General features: G+C 37.7%; 1 protein-coding gene across 1 annotated transcript in view; it reads left to right on the top strand.

The window, feature by feature from the left end:
- OSTF1 (osteoclast stimulating factor 1) overlaps positions 1 to 12,350 on the top strand; it is a 56,820-nt gene that overhangs the window by 31,919 nt on the left and 12,551 nt on the right. Inside the window, exons 3-7 of the mRNA XM_070431480.1 lie at positions 4,051 to 4,101; positions 6,959 to 7,022; positions 8,639 to 8,692; positions 10,103 to 10,210; positions 11,174 to 11,223. Of these exons, the coding sequence (XP_070287581.1) occupies positions 4,051 to 4,101; positions 6,959 to 7,022; positions 8,639 to 8,692; positions 10,103 to 10,210; positions 11,174 to 11,223 (327 nt within the window). The remainder of the gene's footprint in view (positions 1 to 4,050; positions 4,102 to 6,958; positions 7,023 to 8,638; positions 8,693 to 10,102; positions 10,211 to 11,173; positions 11,224 to 12,350) is intronic.

The raw sequence follows: 12,350 nt of genomic DNA, 5'->3' as shown, positions 1-12,350 counted from the left end.
AATGTCAAAAGTACCTCACAGTGTTCTAAATTTTTTAAAATAAAATATATATTTGCATAAACCAACAAAATTAATACCTTGGGAATTATATGTTACCAAGAATATATGGAACAGGAATGAGAATATATATTACCAAGTTGTACCCATCACTGTAACGTTGCAATGGCCAACAATTTACTTGTCCTGATATCTTGTGGTTCTTCAAGGGGAGAAAAAGGAGGAATGTGGGTAAAAACCAAAGAACAAGCTGGAAATAGAGAAATGCTTACTTGACTATGTCACTATCTTCCTATTTCTGTTCCATGAATATGATGCCAGGAATTTAAAATAGATCCTCATTGAACAATTTACATTAAGTGTCCTGTAAGTGGTTTCTTAATGGAAAGTGTGACTATTACAGGTAAAATCTGATTTCTAAAATCATGAAATTACCTTATTGTCTATACCAGCGGTCGCCAACCGGTGGTCCACGGACCACTGCTGGTCCGTGAGGTCTGAAAGGTTGGCGACTGTTGGTCTGTACTGCCATCAACAGTCTAAAGAACTTGGTAGACCACCTCCTTAGCTATGTTCAGGACAAGCTGCTGCTAGTTTTTTTGGGAGAAGATATTTTATGGGTAGTAAGTAGCATTGTGTGTCTGGGAACTATTGATTAAAAAGAAAATAAGCCACCCACTCTCCTTTCTCAAGATGAAAAAAATAGTGAGGCCTTCTTACACCTGACTGAAATCGGCCGCCTGCTTATTGCCTCAGTTAAAAAACACGTCTGACCTAATATGTGGCTTGTGGTAGACATTGCTGTTGAATAGCAGCCATTAATTTAAAAACCAAACCGAAAGAAAGCTGAGAAGTAGCAAAATGACCGTACTTAGTGACATTTTCCAGGTGCCACTTAACCAAACCACGCAGGACAAGAATTACTTAAAAGACATTAAGAGTTTTAATTGTTCTAGGCTTTTATTGCCTTTTAAACAATTGAGGTAAAATTTTCATTACATAAAATTGACCACTTTAGATGGAAGAAGGCATAGAGGGGATACATGGTGATGGAGGGAAAAGAATGCACACAATAAAGGAATCCCTGAGCACCCAAACAAAGGTCAGTCTATACCACAACCAGTAAGTGAGTTCTGCCGAAAAAGGAAGTACTGCTGGACTCCAGTCACACTTACAACCAGACTGACTTCTTAAAAAAAAAAAATTTAACCACTCTCAAGTTTAATACATTCACAGTGTTGTCAGCCATCATCTCTGTCTAGTTCCAAAACATTTTCATCACCCCAAAAGGAAACCCCCTACCCATTAAGCACTTATTTTCCATTCTTCTGGGCTTTATTCCTTTTTTGTGTGGGAAAGACTAAATGCAGGGGTTGCGTGCACGCGGTTGTGTGTGTGTGTGTGTGTGTACACTTTGTTTTTGTTGAGGTATTTGTTGTATGATACTTTTTCAAAATGTGCCTTTTGCTTCCAAGGGTGAATGATCTTATTAAATGAGAAAATTTAGGCAGATTTGGCTTTCACGTTTTTAGAAGGAGACCAAAACTGAAGGCAGAGATGACTCCTTAATTTCAGTGAAAGCACTGATTGAGGAGGACTCACTTTTAGACACAAGGGGGTAGAGTTAGCACTTAGAGAAGTACAGAATAAGATGGATCTAAGACCAGAAAGATCTCTTCAAGGCATTGAGCTCTTTCAAAACTCCAGGAAACTTAGTCACTCCAAAAAAAGCTACATTTTCACATATATTCTGTTTTCCATACTTTCTTATATCCTATTTCATTCTCTTCTCCCATCTCTTACTGTCATCTGAAGGAGAGATAGTCAAATGGTGTTGCCAGTAAGGCCAACCTTACTGTTATGGGGCGGCTGCTATGTCTAGTTGGGATGCTTTCTATGATGGTAAGTGAGTCCCCTTTCCAGCTTCTCTGAGAGGGAAATACAAAAGGAAATAGTTTGTTTCCCTAATCACTTTCTATGTCCATCACATATTGGTAGTCATATCGATCATAGATCATCAGAACATTTTAGAGAAGAGTTAGAGAAAATCTTAGGGGGCAGGCTTTGTTTTTTCCTCCTAAATGCCCATTTCAAATAATATTAAAATGTGTATCATCAAGTCTACATAGTTTCAATTAATTTTGCATAGCTTGTGCTATGTGTAAGTATAGTCTCTGTAAATAAAAGTGTAAATGCAACAAATGCTTCAGAAAGTTACCTTTTAAAGGAACTTAGCCATTTTTTTGTTATCATTAATTGCTAATTTTGATATTTGAATTCATAATGCATGTAAATATTCATGTACTGTGGTTGTTTAAAGCATGATGTAGCTGTTATAGTCTTCATTTATATTAGGAGGAAATAGTTATAACAATGATATAGATCAGCTTTGATACTAAATAAATTGCTAGTGCAAAGTCATCTCCTCTCTCAGTCACCCTGGTCAGTGACTGAGAAAGGAGATGAACAAATGGAAAAAGAAATGGATGAAATAATTTGTTTTGCTAGCATAGATTTTATTTATATGGAAGAATAACTATAATAGGAAATACCAAAGCCTCTTATGAATAAAGTATTTTTACAACTAAAATTATGAAAGTAATAAAAGTAGAAATATTTGAAAATACTTATTTCATACATTATTGTGACCTTACCCTGTGTGAAATTTTGTGCCCTACATTTTTCAGTCAACATGACAATGTAAACATTTCTCAATATCTGAAACTCCCTCTGAATACACCGTCCTATTTACTCATAAGGTCATGCTGATAAGTGTTATCTACTAATGGGAAAAAGAAGGTGTTTAATTAAAGTGCCTGGATTTGTTCAGAGAGTGTGTCAGACATTTGGCTGGTATGGGCCAGAGCACATACTAACTGTAATCAACTAATCCCTTACCTGCTTATGGTCATATCTATCAGCTCCATATCTTTCATGGTTGAATTGTGTATTAACTATTCTCACATATAAAATGTTCATTCTCTCTGAACATAAAGAGATAGGATAATAGTTTTCTCAAAGCATTTAGTGGATGTTGATATGAAAGTGTTTAAGTATTGATGCCTAATCATTTAGGAAAGAGCCAAGCTTCTAGTCATTTGTCATGGTTTTAATTCTAGACATTTATTCTTTTACTAGAGGCCTGGTGCATGGGTTCGTGCACTGGTGGGGGTCCCTCAGCTTGGCCTGCGCCCTCTCGCAATCCGGGACTCCTCGGGGGATGTCGGAGAGCCGGTTTCGGCCCGATCCCCACAGGCCAGCCTGAAACCAGCAGTCCGACATCCCCTAGCCGGGCACCTGTCGCTTCGCACACTGCTCCAGGAAACTTAGTCACTCCAAAAAAAGCTACATTTTCACATATATTTAACATATATTTTTTTTGGAGTGACTAAGTTTCCTGGAGCAGTGCGCGAAGCGACAGGTGCCCGGCTAGGGGCGGGCATCATGCTGCTCCCGCTCATCCTGGCCCCGCTGCACCTGTCTGCCGCTGCAGCAGCTGTGCTCACCAGTCATGAGCCTGGCTTCTGGCTGAGCGGTCCTCCTGCTGTGGGAGTGCATTGACCACCAGGGAGCAGCTCCTGTGTTGAGTGTCTGGCCCTTGGTGGTCAGTGCTCGTCATAGCGAGTGGTCAAGAGGTCGACCAGTTGTAACGGCCACTTAGGCATATATATATATATATATATATATATATATATAGATAGATAGATAGATAGATAGATAAAGAAATATGTATCACCTTTTGGAGTTTCTATAAGAAAGAAGTTTTATTTAACATTCTATTTTTATATAAAATGCCCTCCTTTCATTGTGGAAGAATATGATGTGTGTATTTGGGGAATCTTTATTTGTTATAGTTCCTTGAAGTTCAAATGGGAAAAATTCAGCTTCAATACATGTGCCAATTTGTTAATAATGTTTTGTGAAATAGTTTATGTAATTTAAAACCACATTGAATACTTTACTATATGGAATCTATATAATTATCATAATCATATTCTAATTCATGAAACTATCACATGGAGTCAAACTTAAAAACATTTTTTTTTCTTTTAGCCAGATGAATTGTACTTTGAGGAAGGTGATATTATCTACATTACTGACATGGTAAGCCCAGCTAAAATTTTGTCATCCCATGTATGAATTAAAGATGTATAAGACTATTTTGTATAGCCATAACATTATTTAAATGTGTTTCTATCTAGAAATACAGATGCTCAAGTCTATTCATTTTAGCACAGTTTATAATAGCATATGATTAAAAATACCCCATATGTCAAAAAACAAGAAAATAGTTGAATAAACCTCTGAATTGAAGTATGATGAAGCTACAAAGAGTAAGGAATACCCGTACTGTGGAGTAATTTAAGTGAAAAAAGCAAGATGAACAAATGTGGATAGCAGGCCATCACTTATCTAAGAAAACGTGAGAGGATATACATAAATCTGTTTTCTTCAATTTGTAATAAAAAGTCAAAGGAGGAGTCGTAAAATAAAATTTGAAAAATAGTTTCTTCTGTGGGTGGGGGAGGAAAATAGAGTAGAGGGAACATAGATGGAAGATAGACTTTTTAAAAATTATACTTTATTTTGGAGATCTCACTTTGGAATCATGTAAACTTTTTCATAGTCATACAATTAAATTGGTAAAAGGCAATCCCTGAAAATTAAAAGCAGCCCGAATCAAGTGAACTTCATTGTAATAACCACACATAGAGGATCTATTCCAAGTGACTTTAAAACTCAGCAGTTGGACTGACATCTCTAGTAGAAGATGGATGAAGGACAAAAAGAACTGCCAAAAAATATTGTAAATTATTTTTAAGCATGATTTTGTTGGAGATTGTTAGTATCACTATTCTGAGAGAGTTGCATGTGTATTTTGGAGCAAATGAGTCATTAGGTCAGTGATGTTGAAAACTGGGATTTTTAGCCTGCAAGAAAGAATATATGGATGTAAGATCAACGAGGGTAAGTAAAAACCCTGTAGCTCTGCATTTGAATAGAACATATTTTACCTAAAATGAAACAAGACATTATCTCCTGCTCTGTACTTTGAAAAGGCCTAGAAAAAAAAATAACCAACTAATAATTCTATATTGTTTCCCATTAAAAGGATCAAGGCTCTTTTGTTGGTACCAGGTCTGGGGCAGTTAAGGTACAAGATAATCCCTAACTTCTTGTTTTTAGAATGCCAGGAAGCTACCAAGACTACCTTGGGCAGTGATTGCGAACCTATGGCACGCGTGTCAGAGGTGACACGCGAACTCATTTTTTTGGTTGATTTTTCTTTGTTAAATGGCATTTAAATATATAAAATAAATATCAAAAATATAAATCTTTGTTTTACTATGGTTGCAAATATCAAAAAATTTCTATATGTGACACGGCACCAGAGTTAGGGTTTTTCAAAATGCTGACACACCGAGCTCAAAAGGTTTGCCATCACTGACCTAGGGTCACGTTAGAAAGACACAGGAACTATGTTGGAGAGGCTGCCACTAGCCAAAGACAGGACAACTTGAACAGTCAATTAGAGTAGCAATTCCCAAGGATTGAAACACATTTACTATGCTTAAATTATGAATTCCTAATGATATATCAAAATAAACATTATCAGACACCCTGAGGGGATGTGAGGGAACCAACTTTTTATTCTGACATCTGTTACGGTAAATAATCAGCATTTATTCTGCCTTTTTTTTTCATGAATTTCATCTCTGGAGAGCCTGGGAGTTGATGAGGGAGAGTTTCTCTTTAAAGAGGTAGTCTAGTTATTTAAATGATGTGGGAATGATGGAATTAGAATGTCATCCTTTTTGCAACCCCTATGAAATAATGGATCCAGATAATGCTCTTCAGTGGTTACTAACATTCCAAAAGGAGAGATCACCAGACATTGTGTGTCTTTCGATGAGAGAGATCAAGATGAAATAGTCTTGCCAAAAAAAAAAAAAAAAAAAATTGAATCTAATTAAGCCTCTAAAACTAATGAACAATTTAGAGGCAATTCAGGGAACAGAAAAACACATTTTTGCTAACACAGGAATTCAACACGCAAAATCTAGGCTGTTGGAAACTACAAAACAAATGGATGATTTTTTTTTTTTTCAACAAGTAGACTGTGAAGGAGTAAAAAAAACAAATGAAGGGGGAACCTATAGAATAAAAGAAACTTAAGAGGCAAATCAATCAATCCTATTGTTTGGCTCTTATTTGGATTCCAAGTTATGGAACAACTGGAAAATTTAAGTATTGATTTAGATATTTGATGATACTAAGAAATTGTTGAAACAATTTGAATCTGTGATAATGTTATAATTATGTCTGAGAAGTCCTTATCTTTCAGAGATACATATTGAAATATTTGCAGATATTGAAATAATATGTTGTCTAGAATTTATTTCAAGTTAATCTGAAGGGGAGGAAAGTTATAGGTGGGGGTGTATATGAAGCAATGTTGTCCATAAGTAAATAATTCATGTGGTTGAAAATGGGTTCATGTAGGTTCATTTAGTGTTTTTTCTACTTTTGTATAGGTTTGGATTATTCTGTAATAAAAATTTATCTCAAAAATAAAGGTGAAATAAAAAGATCTTTAGAAAACAAACAAAAAGTCTTGATGCTAATAAAAATTAGTCTGGACAAAAAAATTCTATACGTAGTCTGTATAAACCAAATGTAATTTTTTTCTTTTCATTCGTATTATCTTGGTTTGATCTGTTTGATTGTTGAGGCTCTGTGATGAAATGTGTTTAATTTGTTGCAGACAGATGTGTGAATATTTGTAATTTAGTGATAAGATGAATGGACACCCGTAACTAGGAAGTGAGGAAGCTTGATGATTGTGAGCAGGGCCGATGGGCATTTTGTAGGGCTGGTACGCTCCATGAGAGTCCAATGGTGTTAAAAGTGATTGAATGTACACTGGATTTGGTACCACTTAAAACTCTTCTTTCCTCAGAGTGATACCAGTTGGTGGAAAGGCACCTCCAAAGGCAGGACTGGACTAATTCCAAGCAACTATGGTAAGCATGGCCGGGGCTGCTCTTTGGTATGCTCTGTGCACTTCCAGTTCTCTGGTTCCTGAGGCCTTTCTGCTTGTTGCTCTGGCTGAGAAATCAATGGAGTCACTGTCAGTGTAGGACCTTTTCTTCTCCGTAAGCCTCCTGTTAATAAAATGGTCATGGACAGTAGAAGTGCTTGAGCCTTGACTCATTGGCTTAAGAAAAGGCATTGTAGCATTCTTGAAAGGACCAGGGTTTCCACGGAAACACACGTTTTACTTCATTCAACTCTTAGAACTTTTTTTTTTTGCTGTTAAACTACATCTCACGGATGGTTTCTTAGACTAGCCCTTTCTTTCCTGATGAAGTAACCCTGCCTTGTTAATTCATTTTGGGGGCAGTGATGTTCATCAGATGCCTTTCAGGGGCGGGTTGGGCAGCTTGACCAGAGAGATGTGGCCCCTGCTCTGAACACACTTGTAGTTGGAGGGAGGAGAAAGCAGAGTTTCCTAGAAATCAGCAAAGTCAATAGAGCCCAGGATTGATAAATAAGGGTCCTGGGTTCTAATACTTTTCCTTCCACTTCCTAATAACCAGGCATCTTACTGAAGGCACTGAACTGCTACCTCTGGGACTGTTCCCTTATCTGTACGATGAGAGGGTCTATTTAAATCACATCTAAGGTTCCTTTTGACTTTAGCATTGGATGCATCCTTAGGCCAATGGGGCTGGTATCAGGCACCAGTTCTAAGCACTGGAAGGGGACTTTAGAAAATTTCAAGGAAGGCACTTGAAAGCTCCTAGTGGGAGGGGGAGGGCTGAGGCTTGGGGCCCAACACAGAGGCCCCACCTGCCCTGGTTTTAGGGCGATACTGTCCTGGATTTAAAAAGACTGTAAACATTTCTCCATTTCTCTAACCTTGAAAATCTCAAATATACCTGATTCCCGATGGTGTAAAATGTTCATAGACACTGAGAGTGTAAAATGTGGCCCTGGATCCCTGGTAGCCAAGGGAGTATCCAGTTCCAGCCCTTTATGGAGGGAGGGCGTGTGTCTGAAGTTTCACTGGAACAATAGTCTTGTCACCCCTGCCGATTCTAGGATAGCAGTGAACACACCTTCCTTGGAGGCAGGTAGGTGTACTCATTGCCCTTTCTAAATACAGGAAGCAAAATATTTTCCTCTCTCCCTCCTCCCCCCATACACACACACTGGAAACAATGATTTTCAGCCGTCGTCATAGAGCGTGCTTTTTCAGAACGTAAAAATGAACATCAAAGTCTTTCTTTTGTATTTTTGTGACTGAATTTGTTTATTAAATACTGGAATAAACTGGTATGCAGGCCATGGATCTGTTTGTTTTGTTTATACTTGCAGTTAATTGCTCTGTTATTGTGTTATTGCTTAGCTTGGTTTCACTGAACACATAATTCAGCTTCTTTTAAAGCGGGAAACATCATTTAGATTTTCTGCTATTCTGCTCTCCCCACCCCCCTCCGCCTCACACACTCTCAGTAAGGGAAGCTGGATTGCAGAAGGCCCTGGCTCTGTGGGAGCTGGGGGACTGTGAAGGCTTTAGTGAACCATTTGGGTGCCTCTCTCAACGCTGGGTTTATACTTTATCTTTCCCGTCTAGTGGCTGAGCAGGCGGAATCCATTGACAATCCATTGCATGAAGCTGCAAAAAGAGGTAGGTGTGATTCTTTTCGACTGAGATATGCAGAACAGTGACACACAGATTTTAATTATACAGTTTGGTGACTTTTGACAAATGTGTACAGCCATGTAACCAATACCAAGATCAAGATCCAAGATCTAGAATGTTTCTATCATCCCAGAGAGTTCCCGTTCTAGTTAAATCCCTGATTCCCCCAGAGGCAGTCTCTGTTCTGCCTTCTGTCATCCTAGAGAGATATGTGTAATTTTGATTTTAAATTGTCAGTCACTCACACTTTTGAGTGCCTATATACTCCGTGCTCAGTGGCAAGTGGAAAGGAATGGTCTGTGACTCCCAGAGGTTAAAGTCTGGAAAGAGAGAGAGGTGTGTGACAGAACAAGATGGTGTGATATGTACGGCAATGGAAGCGTGTTTGAGTTAAACAGGCTCCAGAGGCCAGAATGAGTAACAGGAGGGCAGGAGGGTGGGGGCTTCTTGGAGGTATGGCATTTGGGAGAGTATTGATGGTGTGTGTGATAAGGGTGGAATCAGGGAAGGAGGGAGCAATGGGATGGGCCTTGTACAGGAGGCTTTATCCTGTAGATCAGTAGTTTTCCACTGAGGGTAATTCCCTCCCTCCACACCCTAGAACATTAGGCAATATCTGGAGACATTTTGACTGCCATGACTAGGGGAATACCACTGGCACCTTTTGGGTAGAGGCTGGGGATGTTGCTGAATATACTATAGGCTACAGGACAGCACCGATAACAAAGAATTCTCCAACCTCAAATGTCAATAAGTCTACTGTTGAGAAACCCTGCATGGGGAGTGTTTGCAAGGATTCTTTTATTCTATTTTAGGTCGTTTTGAAATCTGAATATGCAAAAGGAAATTATTGGCCTAGGATTGTGCATAAGTAGAGCTACAAAACTGACATTTAAAAACTTTTTTTTTTGTAAATTAGATATTTAGGGCATTAGCCAGGGGGTTTTAAATCAGTATTATGCTTTAATATATGAGTAGAAAGTCTGAGTAGGTTATTTAGTGTTTCTTTTCTTGTAAGAACTGAAAGTGCATTTAAAATAAGAATATAGGTAGTGTCTGCTTTTTCTTAGGTTTGACCCCCCCCCCCCCCAAATTTCAGGAATTCACAAAGGAAAAAATACCTATTTTTTATAGAGTAAAAATACCTTAAGCAGTCCCATTTAGGCAACTTTTCCCATTAACCTACTATTAAAAATTGATGTTAATGCTTTCCATTAATAAACTGGAAGTCAAAATATACCATAATAGATGCATTACTCAGCAGGTCTTATTTTCAGACTTGCTGATTAAGCCATTGCAAGTGGAAATGTATGCAGGAAGAAATTGATTTAAAGGCCAAACAAAAAACAAAATTCTTTTTCATGTGTTTTTATAAATGTAAATTTTTTTTTCCAGGAAACTTGAGCTGGTTGAGAGAGTGTCTGGACAACCGAGTTGGTGTCAATGGCTTAGACAAAGCTGGCAGCACTGCCTTGTACTGGGCTTGTCACGGGGGTCACAAAGGTATCCCATTTTGTTTGTTACCATAAATGTCTGTGCTTCTGAAAAATGTACTTTATCTAGGGGAGTCAGATTTACAGAAATGAAAAAAAAAATTGGTTATTCTTTTCAAATCCTTTAGAACATCAGCCAATAACCCTGATCCTGGAAGCTTTCTTTGTAACACAGTAGGTTGAATGTCATCAGTCAGCCTTCCTACGTGGACCTCTTTGACTTGAAAGAATGGAAGCTTCCTTTCCTCAGACTTGGCACAGTTACAGGAAAACAACAGTCATTTAAAAACAAACCCCAATATCTAATCTTACAGAAGAAAGGGGCAGAATGGACTCCTCTAGCTTAGCTTTTTCCATGACATATGCTTTGATCATATACATTTGAAGATTAATGCAAACTGCTAGATTCAGGAGAAAGAGCATTTGCTTGCGTTAGTGAGTCAGTTGGTAACTTTCTCTGTTACAGTCCCTCGTAATAATGACAGATGGAATTTCTAGATGTATTTCAAACTGGCCAACATTCTGTCACAACTACTCTCTTTACACCTCTCTCTACACCCCAAAAACATAATCCCAACAACAACGAGAAACAAAAAAACCCAACAAATTAAATAGCACATAGCTAAAGGGAAATTTATGGTTGTGTCCCAAAAGATGCCCAGTTTATTTTAGCTAATAAACACAAGTTAGTGATATAAATATTAGGTATCATAGCAAATGTAAAAATACTCCTATAATAGATGTCATGTGAAAATGCAAAAGCCAAATTGTTTGGGGGAAAAAAAAATTCCCCAAGTAATTCTCCCTTTTAGAGTCTTAAGATTTCAATTTAGATATATTTTGAAAAATTTGTTGTAAGGATTTTCTTGAAGATTCTTCTAAAGAATTCTCTTCTTTAAACTTATTATGCCTAGTTTTATCAGACTTTTAAAAAAATCTTAAAAAATTATTATTTTTTCTCCTTGAATTTCAGATATAGTAGAAATGCTATTTACTCAACCAAACATTGAACTGGACCAACAGGTAAGATTCTTTACATGGAAGTCATTTAACACACCTGTCTTGTTCTTTCTGTGCAGCTTATGGGCATGAAAAAATCATATCATAGTGTCTTGAAAATCATATCATGAATCACATGTCTTCAAGTAGATTCCTGAGAGAGGGGAGCTTGCTACTGATTATTTGGTTGACAGAATTATAGGTTGTAAATGGTTTCTTTCCAAATTTTGCAGGCATGCCTCCATGGTATTCTACTCTCTGGGGTTGCTTTTGAGAGGTTTGATGCCATTTTGATTCCCATTCTTTTGTGTGTGATCTACTTTTTCTCTTCATTGGCGTCTTTGACTTTGGTGTTCTAAAATTTCACAGTGATGGGCTTCAGTGTGGGTCTTTTCCCAATAACCATGGTGAATTTTTTCAGCCTGGAAAAATATCTTGTATTATTTCTTTTATAGTTCATATGCTCATTCTCTGATCATTTTCTTTGTTCTTTGGTTCTGAATGCCCATTAGTAGCTATGTTAGACCTCTGAGGTTGAACCTCCGATTTTCTTAGTTCTAAGATTTTTCTCACTTTTATCTTCATGTTTTATTTTGGTTGCCTTTTCTATTTTATAACTTTTCTATTGCTATGTAACAAATTACCACAAAAATAGCAGCCTAAAATAACACCCATTTACCTTGTATTTTCTATAGACCAAAATGACGTAGATGGGTTCTCTGCTCAGGTCTCATAGGTTGGAATATAGGTATGGCTAGAGTGGGATTCTCAAATGGAGATCACATCCTTTTCCAAGCTCTTGAGGTTGCCAGGAGACTTGAGTTTCTTGTACTGGTAGTAATGTGGACCTCAGCTTTCCGAGACCACTCATCTCTATAGACAGTTCACAGCATGACTATTTGCTTTCTTCCTCAAGGCCAGTGGCAGACTGTGTCTCTGACACTATACCTGTTTTTGGGAAAGGGCACACCTGATTAGGTCAGGCCTACCCAGTATAATCTCCCTTTTGATGAACTCCACATCAACTGATTAGACACCTAATTATGGGAGTGATATTTTATTATATTTACTGGTCTCGACCACGACTCAAAGGGAGGGAATTATCCAGTGGGTGTGTGCCAGGAGCAGGAGTCTTGGGGGCAATCTTAAAA

Source organism: Myotis yumanensis, unplaced genomic scaffold (genome assembly GCF_028538775.1).
Source record: "Myotis yumanensis isolate MYYU_CA2020_CCGP unplaced genomic scaffold, mMyoYum1.0.hap1 SCAF_12, whole genome shotgun sequence".
Taxonomy (NCBI): Eukaryota; Metazoa; Chordata; class Mammalia; order Chiroptera; family Vespertilionidae; genus Myotis; species Myotis yumanensis.
Note: the sequence above shows the minus strand (reverse complement) of the source record. Positions and strands in the feature narration are given on the sequence as shown.